We start from the raw sequence: 19,614 nt of genomic DNA, 5'->3' as shown, positions 1-19,614 counted from the left end.
TTATTGATAGAGGGCACTAGCCCAACTTGTTAGCATGTTAAAATCCAGGACATTATTTAGGTGTGATCCAGCCTGTGGACCCAGTAATTCACATACATTCTGGCTTTCTATACCAGCCATGCATCTATACGAAAGGAACAGCACTCAGCAGCGCACAGGGATTCTCAATGCACATGTCAGAGAATCCATCCTTCAATACATACTATACTGTGTTTAGATGCCCTCTGCTGGAAAACTAATTGAATAGCATACAAGCTGACTAATATCATGCACACCTCCCATTGTTAGCCGTACATTGCCTTTTGTTTCATTCCAGCACAGCTGTATTAATGCATTTCATTACTCTAACGTGATGTCCCCTACGGTGCTCTCCTCTTGGAAGGTCTAAAGTATAATTTAAGCAATTAACCGGCAAAATGCAGACTTAAAAATAAAAAATATATTTATTAAGAGCATGCAGATGAAACTACGCGTTTCGAGGGGCAGGACCCCCTCTTCGTCAGGTTTTCAAGAGAAAACCTGACGAAGAGGGGGATCCCGCCCCTCGAAACGCGTCGTTTCATCTGCTTGCTCTTAATAAATATATTTTTTATTTTTAAGTCCGCATTTTGCCGGTTAATTGCTTAAATTATACTTTTAGACCTTCCAAGAGGAGAGCACCGTAGAGGACACCACTTTTTAGGAGAATTTTCTCTCCCCCATCTGCATTTTCCAAAACCGTCCTCTGCCAGCTGAGAACGGGACCGATGCAGGCTGCACTCCTCCATTACCCCATAGATTGTGGTATCAAGTCCTCAATGGTGTTGTGCTAAAGTTGAGCACACTTTATACCTGTATTTCTCATATTTTTTTCTATAAAAGGATAATTGTGCTTAGATGCGCATTGGTCTCTTTCTGTTTTTTTTCTTACAAAATTACTCTAACTTGGTCATGTGGTCACCAGTTTGACCCACAGAAAATTGCATGACTTATCGTATCAAGAGGAAGTCAGTCCTGGGTCAGTTGACCTCCTGTGAACTACAATGCGACATTATCTCCCAGAACCCTCCCCTCTTCTCTCCAGCTCTGCTGCTATCTCTGTACGATCAGGATATATCATGGATATGCACCTCTTCTGAGGCTATGTTAAAAGGGGTACTCTGATGGAAAACATTTTTTAAATCAACTGATGCCAGAAAGTAAAACAGACTTGTAAACTACTTCTGTTAAAAAAAAATGTAATCCTTCTAGTACTTCTCAGCTGCTGTATATTACAGAGGAAGTTCTTTTCTTTTTGAATTTCTTTTCTGTCTGACCACAGTGCTCTCTGCTGACACCTCTGTACATGCCAGGAACTGTCCAGAGTAGGAGCAAGTCCCCATAGAAAACCTCTCCTCTCTGGACAGTGATGTCAGTAGAGAGTACTTGTGGTCAGACAGAAAAGATATTTAAAAACAAAGGATTACTGGAAGGATTAAAAAAAAATTATAGTAGTAATTTAAAAATCTGTTTACCTTTCTGCCACCAGTTGGTTTTAAAAAAAAATTTTTTTCCACTGTAGTATTGGGTGCAATATTGCAAAAAAAAATAAAAATAAGTTTCCCCCCATCGTAGACATTTTTGCTAATTTGATAAAAAGGAAAAACTAAAATTTCTCCTGGATGTAAGTATTCAGACCCTTTGCTATTACATTTAAAATTTTGCTCTGGCTCCTTTTATTTCTCTTGATCATCTTTGAGAGGTTTGTACACCTTGAATGGAGTCCTCCGTGGTGAATTCTGCTGATTGGACAGGATCTGGAAAGACACAGCCCTGTGTATATAAGATCTCAGAGCTGACAGTGTATATCAGAGCAAACACCAAACCATGAAGGAGAAAAAAACTGGTCATTCTGGATGAGCAGCAAAAGTCTTGTGTGCAGATGGGAAAAGAAAGAAGCCTCTCCTCAAAGACACATGAAAGTCCCTGGCGTTTGCAGAAAGGACTGTCCTACTGTAAATACAAGATTTCGTTCTGATTAAACAAAGAAATGAACATCTTTACATTAATTTTGGAGGAAACCAGGCAGGACAGAGAATGATGAGGGTTGAGTACAAGCTGAATTAATCAAAGTACAGAAATAGTCTTAAAAGGGGACTCTAGTTCTGAGAAACATGTCCTCAATAAACACAATCTATAGGGATAAGCGTCGATTCGCAGGGAATCCAATGATTGGCTGAGCGGGCCCTCACTCCACTTCAGAGGAAAAGACACAGCTTGTAAGTTCAGCAGGGAGGGACTGAGTCCAGTTCAGGAGATTGGGGGGGGGGTCCAGCAGTCAGACCCCTCACATTCACATACTTATCCCCATCCTGTGCATAGAGAGAAGTTTTATAAAACAGAGTAATGAAAACCTGATCCAGAGTGATCTGAACCTCAGACTAGGCCAAAGGTTCATCTACCAACAAGACAATGAGCGTAAGAGCACGGGCAGGACAACACTGAATGTCCTTGAGTGACTCAGCCAGAGCCCTGACCTCTCCCGAGAGACCGGAAATTGGCTTCCACTGATGGTCGCCATCCAACCTGACAGGGCTAGAGAGGATCTGCAGAGAAGAATTCATATCAAGAAGACTGGAGGCCGTAATCACTGCCACAGGAGCTTCAACTAAGTGCTGAGTAAGGGGTCTGAATAGTCAATGCAATATTAGTTTTTCATTTTCAATAAATTAGCAAAGATTTCTAACATTGTGTTTTAGACCAGTGTTTCCCAAGCGCGGTCCTCAAGTCCCCCCAACAGGTCCTGTTTTCAGGATTTCCTTAGTCTTTTACAGGTGATTTAACGATTCACTGACCATAACTATATCACCTGTGAAAGACTAAGGAAATCCAGAAAACAGGACCTGTTGGGGGGACTTGAGGACTGCGCTTGAGAAACACTGTTTTAGATCGCAGGGAGGTCCAACTCCTGGGACCCCCCCACGGAGATACATTTTTCTGCATGATGTTTTTTCTTTAACATTATCTTCCACCCCTAGTTGCAAAATATTGACATGCCATGTTATATTCCTGGTGGTATGAAATAGAAACTAACTTTTAAAACAGTAAAAAAAAAATAGAATGCACATATGCATCATATTTATTTATTTTACTACATCCTATACCTCAGGGTTGGATTTATTTTTTTATTATAATTATTATTATTATATTTTTTGAGCAGTTGCATGCCAATGCGTATAGCACATTTGGCAAATTCTTGTATGTGTACATTTCTTGATCGTTTGATGCATGTTCACTAATAATTTGCATCTTTTCCACTAAGCAAAACAGATTTAGGCACAATTTTGATAAACTACCAGCTGCCATTCCATTACTGGCCACTACGTGGCACTGTTGGCACATTTTAAAGTGTATAGTCCTAGAACTAGGACTTTGGTATGAGACGTTATAAAACAATTACAAAAGACAGACTAATGTTGTGATCCAGTTCTTTACTTTGAAAGGGAAACATCAAAATGAAAATGCTGTTCAATCTGCAGACATCATGTTATAGGCAGGGGACTAGAGCAGATTAATATACTGTGTTGTAGAAAAAGAATGATGTCTTATTTATTCAGTGGCCAGTTTGGTTTACATTTTTATTTATTTTTCTGTACTTTGCCCATATCATGCACACTCACCATCACTAGTCACACAGCAACATTTGCTATATCACAGAACAGCTGCATCCATACGTTTCATTACTGTAAGTGATCACCACTCTGACCCTCAGAAAATTCCAGCATCTAAATTGTAACAGGAAGTGGTCTGTCTTGGGTCAGCTGATTTCCTGTGGACTACGGGATGACATTGTCACCTTTCGGATCCCCCCCCCCCCCCCCCCCCCCGCTGCTCACAGATCCTTCATCTGTACAGTGACCCCTTGACCTACGATGGCCCCGACATACGATAATTTCAGCATGCGATGGCCTCTCGGAGACCATCGCATGTTGAAGGCAGCATCAACATACGATGCTTTTGTATGTCGGGGCCATCGCATAAACGGCTATCTGGCAGCGCAGACTGCTTCAGCTGCCACCGGATAGCCGTTTACGGTGCCCCATGTGGTCCACTGACTATCACTTACCTGTCCTCGGGGCTCCGGCGCGTCCTCTTTGGGGTGCCCTGCATTGTCGGCACTCTCCATTGATGTCATCCCGTCGCTGCGCACACCGTCCAGTCATCCAATAGGAGCGGCGTGCGTAGCGACATGATGGCGGCGACTGAGAGCGCGGATGCCGGGGAAGCAGAGGCCTTGCCAGAGCGTCGGGGGACGCGGCGACCGCGATGGAAGGCGACATCCAGGGCAGCGGTGACGGTCCGGAGCGGCGGGGACAGGTGAGTACAACTTCCTCTAACAGTGGTCTACAACCTGCGGACCTCCAGATGTTGCAATACTACAACACCCAGCATGCCCGGACAGCAAACTGCTGTCCGGGCATGCTGGGTGTTGTAGTTTTGCAACATCTGGAGGTCCGCAGGTTGTAGACCACTGTCCTATACTTTACATTGCACGGATCCCTCAACATGCGATGGTTTCAACAAACGATGGTCCGTTTGGAACGGATTACCATCGTATGTTGAGGGACCACTGTATACTGCTGCTGTGGTGGGATCAGAATATATAGTAGTAATACACCTCCCCTGTGGCTGTGTTCACATGTTGCATTTTTGCTGCACTTTTTCGGGGCTAATTTTTATAGCAATTTTTTGAAATTCCAGCCAAAACACATTAGAAGCATGCTAAACATGCTTCAAAAATGGTATGAAAACACATCACATAAGCAAAACCTTAATCTTTTATAAAACACCCAATTTGGAAGCTGGTTGCCTCATTAAATAAAAACAGAGCAGGATAGGTTCTCTATGGGGATTAGCTCCCACTCTGGACATTTCCTGACATGGACAGAGGTGTCTGTGGGCAGACAGAAAAGAACAACTCCATTTCCTCTGGAGCATACAGCAGCTGATAAGTACTGGAAGGATTAAGATTTTTAAATAGAAGTAATTTAGGCACCAGTTGAATTGAGAAAAAAGAAAAAAAAAAAGGAGTTCCCCCTTTAAAGCTGTCATAATTCGTGTGGTGTCCTATAATACTATATTTGTAAAAATATATTTACTAGAACGTGAAAGTGAGGAGAGCCGACATGTCTTTGATTTTGCCACATTCTGCTTTGATTAACCCCTTAAAGGGGTATTCCAGGAAAAAACTTTTTATATATATCAACTGGCTCCAGAAAGTTAAACAGATTTGTAAATTACTTCTATTAAAAAATATTAATCCTTTCAGTACTTATGAGCATGTGAAGTTAAGGTTGTTCTTTTCTGTCTAAGTGCTCTCTGATGACACGTGTCTCGAGAACCGCCCAGTTTAGAAGTAAATTCCCATAGCAAACCTCTTCTAAACTGGGTGGTTCCCGAGACACGTGTCATCAGAGATTACTTAGACAGAAGCTCCTAAGTACTGAAAGGATTAAGATTTTTTAATAGAAGTAATTTACAAATCTGTTTAACTTTCAGGAGCCAGTTGATGTATTAAAAAAAGTTTTTTCCTGGATAACCCCTTTAAGGACCCGGCCATTTTTTGCACATCTGAGCACTGTCCCTTTTAAGCATTAATAACTCTTCGATGCTTTTTACTTTTCAATCTCATTCCGAGATTGTTTTTTTTGTGACATATTTAACTTTATTAGTGGTAAAATGTCGTCGATATTGGTGAAAAATTCCAAAATTTGATGAAAAATTTTACAATATTTTTTTTTTTTTTTTAAACTCTCTGCTTATAAGAAAAATGGACATCCCAAATAAATTATATATTGATTCACATATACAATATGTCTACTTTCTGTTTGCATCATAAAGTTGACATGTTTTTACTTTTGGAAGACACCAGAGGGCTTCAAAGTATAGCAGCAATTTTCCAATTTTTCAAAAAATTTTCTAAATCAGGATTTTTCAGGAACCAGTTCAGTTTTGAAGTGGATTTGAGGGGCCTTCATATTAGAAATACCCCATAAATGACCCCAATATAAAAACTGCACCCCTCAAAGTATTCAAAATGACATTCTGAAAGTCTGTTAACCCTTTAGGTGTTTCACAGGAATAGCAGCAAAGTGAAGGAGGAAATTCAAAATCTTAATTTTTCTACTCGCTTGTTCTTGTATACTTGAATTTTTACAAGGGGTAAAAGGAGAAAAATCACCCTAAAATTTGTAGCCCAATTTCTCTCGAGTAAGGAAATATCTCATGTGTATGTCAAGTGTTCTGTGGGTGCACTAGAGGGCTCAGAAGGGAAGGAGCAACAATGGGATTTTGGAGAGTGAGTTTTTCTGAAATGGTTTTTGGGGGGGCATGTCACATGTAGGAAGCCCCTATGGTGCCAGAACAGAAAAAAAAAAAAAAGACTGAGCATACTATTTTGGAAACTACACCCCTCAGGGAACGTAACAAGGGGTCCAGTGAGCCTTAACGCCCCACAGGTGTTTGACGACTTTTTGTTAAAGTTGGATGTGTAAATGAGGGGGGGGGGGGGGGGGGGGGGAAATCACTAAAATGCATTCTCCCCCCCCCCCCCCCAAATTTTACATTTTTACAAGGGTAATAGGAGAAAATGCCCCCAAAAATGTGTAATTCCATTTCTTCTGAGTATGGAAATACCCCATGTGTGGACGTCAAGTGCTCTGCTGGTGCACTACAATGCTCAGAAGAGAAGGAGCGCCATTAAGCTTTTGGAGAGAGAATTGGAGAGAGAATAGAAGTCGGGGGCCTTGTGCGTTTACAAAGCCCCCCGTGGTGCCAGAAGAGTCGACCCCCCCCCCCCCCACGTGACCTCATTTTGGAAACTACACCCCTCACAGTATGTAATAAGGGGTGCAGTGAGCATCTACACCCCACTGGTGTTTGACAGATCTTTGGAACAGTGGGCCGAGCAAATGAAAAATTAAATTTTTCATTTTCACGGACCACTGTTCCAAAAATCTGTCAGACACCTGTGTTGCGTAAATACTCACTGTACCCCTTATAACCTTCCGTGAGGGGTGTAGTTTCCAAAATGGGGTCACATATGGGGGGGGCTCCAGTGTTCTGGCACTATGGGGGCTTTGTAAACACACGTGGCCTTCAATTCCGGACAAATTTTCTTGCCAAAAGCCCAGTGGCGCTCCTTCTCTTCTGAGCATTGTAGTTCGCCCGCAGAGCACTTTACATCCACATATTGGGTATGTTCTTACTCAGAAGAAATGGGGTTACAAATTTTGGGAGGCTTTTTTTCCCCTATTTTCCCTAGTGAAAATGAAAAATTTAAGGTAACACCAGCATTTTAGTAAAAAAAAAAAAAAAAAAAAAGAATTTTTCCAAAATGGGGTCACATGTGGGTATGTTTTTTTTGCGTTTATGTCAGAACTGCTGTAAAATCGACCACCCCTGTGCAAGTCCCCAATTTAGGCCTCAAATGTACATGGTGCTCTCACTCCTGAGCCTTGTTGTGCGCCCGCAGAGCCTTTTACACCCACATATGGGGTATTTACGTACTCGGGAGAAATTGCGTTACAGATTTTGGGGATCTTTTTTTTTTATTTTATTTTTTTTACCTCTTGTGAAGATAAAAAATATGGGGCAACACCAGCATGTTAGTGTAAACATTTTTATTTTTTTACACTAACAGGCTGGTGTAGCCCCCCAACTTTTCCTTTTCATAAGGAGTAAAAGGAGAAAAAGCCACCTAAAATTTGTAATGCAATTTCTCCTGAGTACAGAAATACCCATATGTGGCCCTAAACTGATTCCTTGAAATACGACAGGGCTCTGAAGTGAGAGAGCACCATGCGCATTTGAGGACTAAATTAGGGATTGCATAGGGGTGGACATAGGGGTATTCTATGCCAGTGATTCCCAAACAGGGTGCCTCCAGCTGTTGCTAAACTCCCAGCATGCCTGGACAGTCGGTGGCTGTCCGGAAATGCTAGGGCTTGTTGTTTTGCAACAGCTGGAGGCTCTGTTTTGGAAACACTGCCGTACAATACGTTTTTCATTTTTATTGGGGGGACAGTGTAAGGGGGTGTATATATAGTGTTTTACCCTTTATTATGTGTTAGTGTAGTGTAGTGTTTTTAGGGTACATTCGCACTGGCGGGGCTTTACGGTGAGTTTCACGCTCTGAGTTTGCACTACGGCGGAAAAATTGCCGCAGCTCAAACTTGAAGCAGGAAACTCACTGTAAACCTGCCCGTGCGAATGTACCCTGTACATTACATGGGGGGCAAACCTCCAGCTGTTGCAAAACTACAACTCCCAGCATGTACTGATCGCCAAAGAGCATGCTGGAAGATGTAGTTATACAACAGCTGGAGGTACGCAACTACAACTCCCAGCATGGTGAGACGTCTGTTTGCTGTTCGTGCATGCTGGGAGTTGTAGTTTTGCAAGATTTAGAGGACCACAGTTTAGAAACCACCACACAGTGATCTCCAAACTGTGGCCCTCCAGGTGTTGCAAAACTACAAATCCCAGCATGCCCAGACAGAAAACTGCTGTGTGGGCATGCTGGGAGTTGTAGTTTTTCAAGATCTAGAGGGCCACAGTTTAGAGATCACTGAAAAGTGATCTCCAAACTGTAGCCCTCCAGCTGTTGCAGAACTACAAATTCCAGCATTCCCAAACAGCAAATAGCTGTCTGGGCATGCTGAGAGTTGTAGTTTTGCAACATCTGGAGGGCTACAGTTCAGAGACCACTGTATAGTGGTCTCCAAACTGTAGCCCTCCAGATGTTGCTAGGCAACTCAACGGCTTCCATAGTCTGCACCAGGGAGCCAGCTGCACGTCATCACCGCCCGCTGCCGCCGATGGTGAGTGGACCTCCGGGGCCGGTCACAGGACAGTTCCCCTGTTCTGCCCGTACTACTATGGGTGGGCAAAACGGGGGACCCAAACTTTAACCGCCGCCCCCGATCTGCTATTGGTCGGTCGCTTCTGACCGACCAATAGCAGGGAAAGGAGTGGTGGCACCCCTGCCACCTCACTCCTATCCCTTCAGGGGGATCGTGGGTGTCTTGGACACTCCCGAACCCCCTTATTTTCCGGGTCACCGGAGACCCGTATGACACGGAATCGCCGCAGATCGCCAGTCTGAATTGACCGGCGATTTGTGCCGATCGCCAACAGTCATCCCGGTCCCCGCCCGGCGTGCAGCAGGGACAGAAATTCCCATGGGTGAACAGGTACACCCTGGGTCCATAAGTACCAGGGAGCCAGGGTGTACCCATGCACCCTTGTTCCTTAAGGGGTTAAACATATATTTTATGCGTGCCCTCCGAAGTTTAAAAAAAAATACCAACATGATTACTAATGCTCCCACATTAAATTTGGTGGATTTGAGCTCTGTAAAAACCCAACCGCTCAGAGCAGTTGTAAAAAAAAACATAGGGAAAAGCACCAAATTAGTAAATACCATGGAAAAATACTCACAAAGAAAACTACTTTCCTCTCTTAGTAAATCAGGGCCATTGACAGTGGGGGGGGGGGTATTTACCTAGACAGACATTTATATACTGGTCTTACCGTATTTTCCGGCGTATAAGACGACCCTCAACCTTTGCAGTTAAAATATAGAGTTTGGGATATACTCGCCGTACAAGACTACCCCTCTACAGCGATACGGTACCTTACCATTGTTCCCCCACACTAGGTAGGCAGCATAGTTCCCACCACTTAAGGTTGTCAGCATAGTTCCCCCAAATTAGGTTGGCAGTATAGTTCCCCCCCACATTAGGTTGGCAGTATTGTTCCCCCCCCCCCCCCCCCCCACCACATTAGGTTGTTAGGATAGTTCCCCCACATTAGGTTGGCAGTATAGTTCCCCCCACTTTAGGTAGGCAGTGGACCCCGCAGACATACAGCCTTCAGCCATATACAGTGTATGGCTGGAGGCTGTATGTACTGCCCCACTTCAGTCCTCCAACCACCGCTCCTCCCTTCTGGGATCATGATCTACTGCTATGGCCTATAGGTCATAGCAGTAGGTCCTGGGACCGGAGGAGCGGTGGTCGGAGCACCGAAGATGACGTGCCGCTGGTAATTTACCATGTCCGCGTGCGCTCCCTGCTCAGCTCAACTCTGCTCTGCTGTTGCTATGGCCGCACGCACGGGACAATAGTGATGTCCTGCGTGCTCTACCTCCTGGTGGCCCCTGCATTTTTAAAGTTAACACGGTGCCGCAGAAAGGTAACCGGGACATCCTTGTGTCCCGAAAAGATCTGTTGGGACACAGGGATGTCCCGAATGTGACGGGGGAAGTTAATCTCTGCCGACTGCAGCTCCCGGCGTATAAGACAACCCCCAACTTTTGAGAACATTTTACAGGGTTAAAAAGTTGTCTTATATGCCGGAAAATACGGTATGTAAAATCCTGCCCATCTGCAGCTCTTGAGAACCACCAGGTTCTGTAAATCCGGGTAGCTTGGTAGACTTCCACTGTAACTTATGCAGATTACTGCCCCGACCGAGCTCCACCTACTTTCCAAAAAGTTGGAGTGGGTAGTTGAAAAACCTCCAAAAGTTTTTGTTTTTTAAATCAACTGGTGCCAGAAAGTTAAACAGATTTGTAAATGATTTCTATTAAAAAATCTTTACCCTTCCAGGACTTTTTAGCAGCTGTATGCTACAGAGGAAATTCTTCTCTTTTTTGAATGTATTTTTTGTCTTTTCCACAGTGCTCTCTGCTGACACCTCTGTCCTTGTCAGGAACTGTCCAGTGCAGCGTAGGATTGCTATGGGGATTTTCTCCTACTCTGGACAGTTCCTGATACGGGCATCAGGTGTCAGCAGAGAGCACTGTGGACAAGACAAAAAAAGAAATTAAAAAAGAAAATAATTTCCTCTAGCATTCAGCTGCTAAAAAGTACTGGAAGGGTAAAGATTTATTAATAGAAATCATTTACAAATCTGTTTAACTTTCTGGCACCAGTAAAAAAGAAAAAAAGAGGAGTACCCCTTTTAGGGTCTATTCACATGTACAGTATTCTGCGCAGATTTGATGAGCAGTATTTCAAGCTGTGTTCAGTTTACTTTGAAATCAGCAGAAAATCCTGCACATCAAATTTGCGCAGAATACTGTACGTGTGCATAGACCCTTAAATGGTTGATAAAGTCCCTTCAATGTGTTTTGTGTGTGCACATGATCTTCAGCTAGCACCATTTTGTTTTCATAACTCAACAATAGAGAAACACATCATGGCCGTACATGTACAACTCGTACTATGATCCAAATGCTTCTCAGCATAATTTCAATAACGAACAGGATGTTAGTGTACCTTTTGATCCAAACGTGCAAGCCCACTCACCATGTCAAGGCTTCCTAATAAGAGTGGGTCTGTAAACTAACACTAGCGCAACACCAAGCTCACACGAAGATTGACCCAGTGGCCAGGCAGCTCGACTACTGCCCGACCAAGCCCCTGGTTCTGGGCCACACCACCCCACAGACAAAGCACCACAGCAACCATGGCCTCTGCAAAGTACCACGCCAGTTTTAACTACTCCCTGCCAGATGGCTAGAAGAATGCGAAGAGGAAACCCTTATGCCATCTCTTGCTGATCAAAAACTCCTTAAACTGTTAGTTTTTGAAATTATGGCGAGAAGCAACTAGATCATAGTACAAGTTGTTGTGGATGTGCGGCCATGTTCTGTTTCTATATTGTTGAGTATTATTTTTGTTTCTATTTTGCATTTCCTACATCTTCTTATGTGCTGTCTAGGATATTGATACCACATGATACTTATTTTACTCTTCTCTTAATGTTTGCTTCCTTTATAGCTCATGCAAGACGAGACCATAACCATCAAAGTGAAGCTGCAAGCTTTGATTTATCCAGTCCTCCAGATAATAGATTTCAACACTCCCTCCTACCAGCAAAATATGGACATGCCAATAGTTTCTCGCTTTGTCATGATCAAGTTCTGGCTAGACTACCTAAATGGGAGCCACTCTTTTGCCCATGCCCTGCTGGTGAATAACCACACGTCTTTAGATGTAAGTGAAGCAGTTGCTCTCCGACAGCTCTTGAACTGGAATTCGTTGTTGCCTTCTTCCTTCAAAAAGAACTACAAACCTCTGCTGCAAAATATAGGGAACCCCAGTGTAGCTCAAGAGATACCTGCTTTATTTGACCCCCGGGCATCTCCGTTGATTGCCCACAAGGAGACCCTACAGGAGCTCCCGAAGACCTACATCTTAACGTGTGAACATGACGTCCTGCGGGATGATGGGATGTTGTATGTGAAGCGGCTGGAGGAAGCCGGTGTGGACGTCACTCATGACCATTATGAAGACTGCTTTCATGGCTGCATGCTGTTCGCTACCTGGCCGACATATTTTTCAGCCGGTGCCAGGACAAGAGACGGCTATATCAAGTGGCTTAGAGACAACCTTTAATAATAATTCTAACCACGTTTGCAAAGACTGTGTAGCCAGCTCACACAAATGTAACATCTTATAAGACTTCCCTTTTAGTTTTGAAGGATGTTCCACCCTTACAACTAAAAGGGACAGAGCTTTTCTTTCTTTATAGAAAGTATGTCAGTATAGTCAGATATCCTACAGCAGAACTGGAATTAGTCTGGTACTCTTATTATACTTGAAATATACGCCAGCCTTAGGCCTCATTCACATTTGTGTGTGTAATTTCCATAATGCACTGTTTTTTTAACCAGTGTGCCTCCAGCCATTGCAAAACTACAATTCCCAGCATGCCCGGATAGCCAAAGGCTGTCCGGACCTGCTGGGTATTGTAGTTTTGCAATAGCTGGAGGCACACTGGTTGGATTAGCAGCAAAGGAAGAAAAAGTCCAGCGCTAAGCGCAGCAATATCAGGTATTTATTGTAAGATCAAGGATACATAAATAGCAACAAGACAAATAGCCGACGCGTTTCTGACCTCTAAGGGTCCTTAGTCATGGCCATGACTAAGGACCCTTAGAGGTCAGAAACGCGTCGACTATTTGTCTTGTTGTTATTTCTGTATCCTTGATCCTACAATAAATACCTGATATTGCTGCGCTTAGCGCTGGACTTTTCTTCCTTTGCTGCTAATCCAGTCCGGGGACGCTGCCGGCTTGTCCGTGCACAGGTGCTTGAAGCCACGGGGAAGCGAGCTGTCTGCACACAGTGTTTCCACACTGGTTGGATCAGCACTACCGTAACAAGCCATTGCAGACTATGGAGCCAGTGTTGTTCACCTCTCCAATGTTCTGCACAGATTATTTTTCCCCACAGTAACCATGTAATGCACAGCATATTATATCATATGTAGTGTATCTTCCCATAGAAGTATTTGTATTAGTGCTTCTAAGAGGGAATGTGGTGCATTATATTAAAGGGGTACTCCGGTGGAAAACATTTTTCTTTAAATCAACTGGTGCCAGAAAGTTACACAGATTTGTACTTCTATTAAAAAATCTTTACCCCTCCAGTACTTTTTAGCCGCTGTATGCTATAGAGGAAATTCTTTTCTTTTTGAATTTCTTTTTTGTCTTGTCCACAGTGCTCTCTGCTGACACCTGATGCCCGTATCAGGGACTGTCCAGAGCAGGAGAAAATCCCCATAGCAATCCTATGCTACTCTAGACAGTTCCTGACACGGACTGAGGTGTCAGCAGAGAGCAATGTGGACAAGACAAAAAAGAAATTCAAAAAGCAAATAATTCCCTCTGTAGCATAAAGCTACTAATAAGTACTGGAAGGATAAAGATTTTTTTAATAGAAGTCATTTACAAATCTTTTTAACTTTCTGGCACCAGTTGATAAAAAAATAAATAAAAGTTTTGCACCGAAGTACCCCTTTAAGGGTGTATTCACATGTTTAGTATCTTGCGCAGGATTTGAAGCTGCAGATTTCAATGTAAACTAACTGACTGAACACAGCTTCATATCCTGCACATTAAATATGCACAGAATACTGTACGTGTGAATAGACCCTAAGGATAGGGTCACGCTCAGCACATCCGCAGCGTATTTGACGCTGGGGATGCTCTGCCAGCAGTCTCGGAGCGAACATCCTGTAGCTCTGTGTGTCCACTCGTAGCAGTGTCATTGGATATGCCCTGTGTGACCCTACCCTAAAAGTGCAATATGCACCGTTCTATATCCCACACTGGGTTACAAACCAACATTTTTCCCACAAATGTGATTGAGGCTTTACAGCAGAAGAAGGGCTATACAGGATTGCAGTTCCAAAACTATAGACCTTGCACATGAAGTGTTAATATTTATTCCTGCTGTGAAAGTGTAAGCGAGGTTACAAGCACTCCTCCACTCCGTGCCCTTGCCAAACGCCCCATGGAATGCAAGGCAAGGAATTTTTAGTTAATGGCTTAGTATTCGCACTTCACCTTCTGCCGTTCTTTAGCCCATAACAGAGAGGGACTCTCAAGCTAATCCTTGCTGTAATGATTTTGGTGAAAAACATTGCACATTCTTTGCACTAACCTCTACTGACCCTTATTGTTTTAAAAGTGAAAGGAAACGCCTATGTCACTGGCCCTTGTCCAGGCACTTGTGTACACTTTCTTTGTCTCGCTTCATAGGTTTTACATTAAGATGTCCTGCGTTTGTTTGTTTTATAAAGCTATATACAAATATTGTTCTCTCCAGCAAAGGAAATCAATGCAATTTATATGTTACGTGACAGCGTAGGGTTAATACGTGTTTGTGCTTTGTGTGGGTTTCTGTAGTCTTGAACCAAAAGGTCTGTGTGGACATGTTTTTAGTTTTTTTCTTCTTCTAGTGGACAGGCTTTATTTGGATTTTTTTGTCATTTGTGTGCTTTTATTTTATTATTTACTTATGGTGTGAATAGAAGAAGTAGACATGAACGCACAATATAATGCATGGTTGCTTCATTGCATGCAAAGTGAAGATCCGGTCTGGCACCTATTGGGGCATATGGACCTCATGGAGACCTTTTAGAGAAGGGCTGTTGAGAACAAGCAGTGGCTCTTGTTCTGGCGGACATTACCAATGTATACATTACATGGACATCCATTCATCTAATTGTCCGCCATGTATCTCTTCATTCCCCTGCAGCGGACACTGACTGACCAGCTCCTATATTAAAGGGGTACTTCAGAGGGAAAATAATGTTTTCGAATCAACTAGTGACGTTTTACAGATTTGTAAATTACTTCTATTTAAAAAATCTTAATCCTTCCAGTACTTATCAGCTGCTGTATACTACTGAGGAAGTTGTGTAGTTCATTCCAGTCTGACCACAGTGCTCTCTACTGCCACCTCTGTCCATGTCAGGACAGCAGGACTAAATCCCCATAGCAAACCTCTCTTGCTCTAGACAGTTCATGAAACGGACAGAGGTGGCAGCAGAGAGCACTGTGATCATTCACTGGAATGAACTAAACAACTTCATGTGTAGTATACAACAGTTGATAACTACTGGAAGGTTTAAGATTATTAATAGAAGTCATTTACAAATCTATTTTAACTTTCTGGCACCAGTTCATTTAAAAACATTTTATTTCTTCCGGAGAACCTCTTTTTAAAGGGGTTCAGTTATTTTATAATAAAAAAAAAAAAGTTCTAAAATGTCCAAAAAACGCTATAGGGTGATAGTTATTAAAACAGTGTTTCATGCACTAGTCGTAAACTGACTAGTTCCCCCTCCTAGTTAAGCTCCCACATTTTTTTGCTCCTCTTCAAAAGTGGTAAAAAGAAATGACAGAAGTTGCAATTTTTTGTGCAAATTTGGTTAAAAAAGAAATAAAAAATAATAATAATAATAATTTCTAGGGTTGTGGTGTCCAGACTGTTGACCCTATGCTGTTGCAAAACTACAACTCCCAGCATGCCCGGACAGCTGCTGGCTGTCCGGGCATGCTGGGAGTTGTCTTTTTTTATGCAACAGTTCACAATTTGGAGATCACTGCTTTAGAAAGTTATATTAAAGAGGTACTCCCGTGGAAAACTTTTTATTTTATGTTTTTTAAATCAACTGGTGCCAGAAAGTTGAACAGATGTGTAAATTCCTTTTATAAAAAAAAAATCCTTCCAGTACTTTTTAGGGGCTGTATACTAGAGGAAATGCTTTTCTTTTTGGATTTCTCTTCTGTCACGCCCACTCTGCTGACTTCTGCTGTCCATTTTAGGAACTGTCCAGAGCAGGAGAAAATCCCCATATGCTGCTCTGGACAGTTCCTAAAATGAACAGCAGAGGTCAGCAGAGAGCACTGTGGTCGTGACATCAGAGAAATCCAAAAAGAAAAGCATTTCCTCTGTAGTGTACAGCCCCTAAAAAGTACTGGAAGGATTAAGATTTTTTTTAAAGAAGTAATTTACAAATCGGTTTAACTTTCTGGCACCAGTTGATATAAAAAAAAAAAAAAAAAAAAAAAAAGGTTTTTTACTGGAGAACCCCTTTAAGTTGAGTTTCCTAAAAATGCTCCGCTTTAAATGCCTCCTCTTGAAATGTGAACATAGTCAAAGGCTTTGTGCACATTTGTCTTCCCTAGAAGCACAGTAAGCAAACTGCAATGCTATGCCCAAACACCAAACAATGGCAAGCAGAGTGCCCCCAGTCTGTAATACAGAACCAGCAGAAATGTCCTGCATGTGCCCTATTATTAAAGAGTTGCTTGCTTGCCGCTGTTATGTTACTGGAATCTGTTCCACTTGTAAAGGAAGTTCTTCCTATAAATACATAAGGTGTGAATGGGCCCCAAATGATAGGTTCATTTAAGGCTGTGTTTACACAGTGCATGTTCTCATATGATAGAGAAATGTAAAGGTAGATGTATGTGTCACAGAATTGGGGAGAGAAATCTGTACCACATGTAAATTCAAGTGACTGGCATTCAAGGACATGGCACAAAAATGTAATCTGCATTGTGTCCTGTTCCCAGGGCTGGTGTCTTATGCAGCGTTTTTGGAGGGGAAAGAAGGCTGCAATTTTTGAGTCAATTTGCTTTTAGCTTTAGTCAGATGTGGATTCAAAAGGAATCAATTATATGTAAAGGAATTATGTAAACATAGAATGTGTCGGCAGATAAGAACCATTCGGCCCATCTAGTCTGCCCAATAATCTGAATCCTATCAATAGTCCCTGGCCCTATCTTATATGAAGGATAGCCTTATGCCTATCTCTATCTTATATGAAGGATAGCCTTATGCCTATCCCTATCTTATATGAAGGATAGCCTTATGCCTATCTCTATCTTATATGAAGGATAGCCTTATGCTTATCCCTATCTTATATGAAGGATAGCCTTATGCCTATCCCTATCTTATATGAAGGATAGCCTTATGCCTATCTCTATCTTATATGAAGGATAGCCTTATGCCTATCCCTATCTTATATGAAGGATAGCCTTATGCCTATCTCTATCTTATATGAAGGATAGCCTTATGCCTATCCCTATCTTATATGAAGGATAGCCTTATGCCTATCTCTATCTTATATGAAGGATAGCCTTATGCCTATCCCTATCTTATATGAAGGATAGCCTTATGCCTATCCCTATCTTATATGAAGGATAGCCTTATGCCTATCTCTATCTTATATGAAGGATAGCCTTATGCCTATCTCTATCTTATATGAAGGATAGCCTTATGCCTATCCCTATCTTATATGAAGGATAGCCTTATGCCTATCCCTATCTTATATGAAATTAGCATTATGCCTATCTCTATCTTATATGAAATTAGCATTATGCCTATCCCTATCTTATATGAAGGATAGCCTTATGCCTATCTCTATCTTATATGAAGGATAGCCTTATGCCTATCCCTATCTTATATGAAGGATAGCCTTATGCCTATCCCTATCTTATATGAAGGATAGCCTTATGCCTATCCCTATCTTATATGAAATTAGCATTATGCCTATCCCTGTCTTATATGAAATTAGCATTATGCCTATCTCTATCTTATATGAAGGATAGCCTTATGCCTATCTCTATCTTATATGAAGGATAGCCTTATGCCTATCCCATGCATGCTTACACTCCTTCACTGTATTTACAGCTTCTACTACTCCTTCCTTCTCGATCCACATCTGGCTTTGGCTTGAAGGGGTACTCCAGGGAACTGAACTTTTTGGACACTTATCCCCTTTCCACAGGATAGGGAATAAGTGTTTGACCATGGAGGGTCCGACCACCTGGATTGTCCCTGTGATCTCCTGTATGGGGCCCGGTTACTTACCTGTTCTCGGCACACACCTTCCAGGATGGACGCAGGTGACTGCCAGCTCAGCCAATTACCAGTTATTAACTCATTGTGTCTCAGACCGTCACTTGTGTCCATCCAGGAAGGTGGAAGCAAAACAGCTCCACATCTGTCCCCAGGTTGGCTGTGGTATTACAACTTATAGCCAACCCGGAGACAGACGAGGAGCTGTTTTTTTTTTTAAAGAAATTATCTCAGTTTTTCTATCTTCCTGGATAACCCCTTTAAGTATCTGGGGCCCTGTACAATAGATTGTGGGGGTCCCAGTGGCATTCCCCCCCCCCCCATGATCAGACACTTATCCCTCTGCAGTGTGTGAAACCACCTTTTAGAGATTTCCTATGAACCATTATGTTATATTAGGTAAAACCCTCATCATATTTGCAGGATTTACTATAGCATGTGCGTGCACCATTGCTTTTATATTGTTTTTTTCTTTTAGTAACCACTCTGGGGTTAGTAACTGGGTTTTGGCTAGATCTCCTTCATATAGCATTGTTTTATTGGACTAAAATATGTTTGTGTTTAGAATGAAAATGCTTTTAATGCACAAGAAAGCTTAGACTGTGATGTCAAGTAGAGATGAGCAAACTTACAGTAAATTTGATTCGTCACGAACTTCTCGGCTCGGCAGTTGATGACTTTTCCTGCATAAATGAGTTCAGCTTTCAGGTGCTCCCGTGGGCTGGAAAAGGTGGATACAATCCTAGGAGACTCTTTCCTAGGACTGTATCCACCTTTTCCAGCCCACGGAGCACCTGAAGGCTGAACTAATTTATGCAGGAAAAGTCATCAACTGCCGAGCCGAGAAGTTCGTGACGAATTGAATTTACTGTAAGTTCGCTCATCTCTAATGTCAAGGATGTGGCCCAAGCAGTATACAAAGAAATGCAGCATGGGTAAATGATGCCACTAGTGTGAAGTAATACCCTGGGTACTGCTTTCTTCTCTCAGTGTATAGGCAAAATCCTATATACCAGTCCTTACAATGAGAACAGTATAGTACATATAGTATATGGCAGTCAGTTGTATAATAACAATCTAGTTATATTGTTCTAATGTACAAATTACAGCTAACCTTATACCGGTCAAATAGCATATGTATTCAGAAAAATGATTGTACTTTCCACCAGTCTGTCAGTATCACCATTCATTGTATGACTGTTCCAGATTGTAAACAATAAAAAAATAAAAAATTAAATGTGAAAAGGTTTTAACATTGTAAAATCTTTTTTTAGTTTTTCACATACGGTTTTAGGTTTCCCACTATTGTCTTTCCCATATACCAGCAGAATCCACTGAGAAGTCATTGGGGAATTCCGCTCGCCACTGGTTGTATCCCTCCAACGCCAGGCACATGGGGGGACATGTATCAAAGATTTTACCCCTG

The 19,614-nt window shown here is 42.3% G+C and overlaps 1 protein-coding gene and 1 long non-coding RNA gene across 5 annotated transcripts in view; one reads left to right on the top strand and one right to left on the bottom strand.

Annotated features, from left to right (window-relative positions):
• Window positions 1–12,750, top strand: part of NCEH1 (neutral cholesterol ester hydrolase 1) — a 40,559-nt gene extending 27,809 nt beyond the window's left edge. Inside the window, exon 5 of the mRNA XM_056565205.1 lies at window positions 11,808–12,750. Within this exon, the coding sequence (XP_056421180.1) occupies window positions 11,808–12,425 (618 nt within the window). The 3' untranslated portion in view covers window positions 12,426–12,750. The remainder of the gene's footprint in view (window positions 1–11,807) is intronic.
• LOC130361769 (uncharacterized) overlaps window positions 1–19,614 on the bottom strand; it is a 93,410-nt gene that overhangs the window by 1,549 nt on the left and 72,247 nt on the right. The gene's annotated exons all lie outside the window — the stretch shown is intronic.

Source organism: Hyla sarda, chromosome 3 (genome assembly GCF_029499605.1).
Source record: "Hyla sarda isolate aHylSar1 chromosome 3, aHylSar1.hap1, whole genome shotgun sequence".
Classification (NCBI taxonomy): domain Eukaryota; kingdom Metazoa; phylum Chordata; class Amphibia; order Anura; family Hylidae; genus Hyla; species Hyla sarda.
The sequence above is the reverse complement of the archived record's forward strand: the minus strand, read 5'-3'. Positions and strand labels throughout refer to the sequence as shown.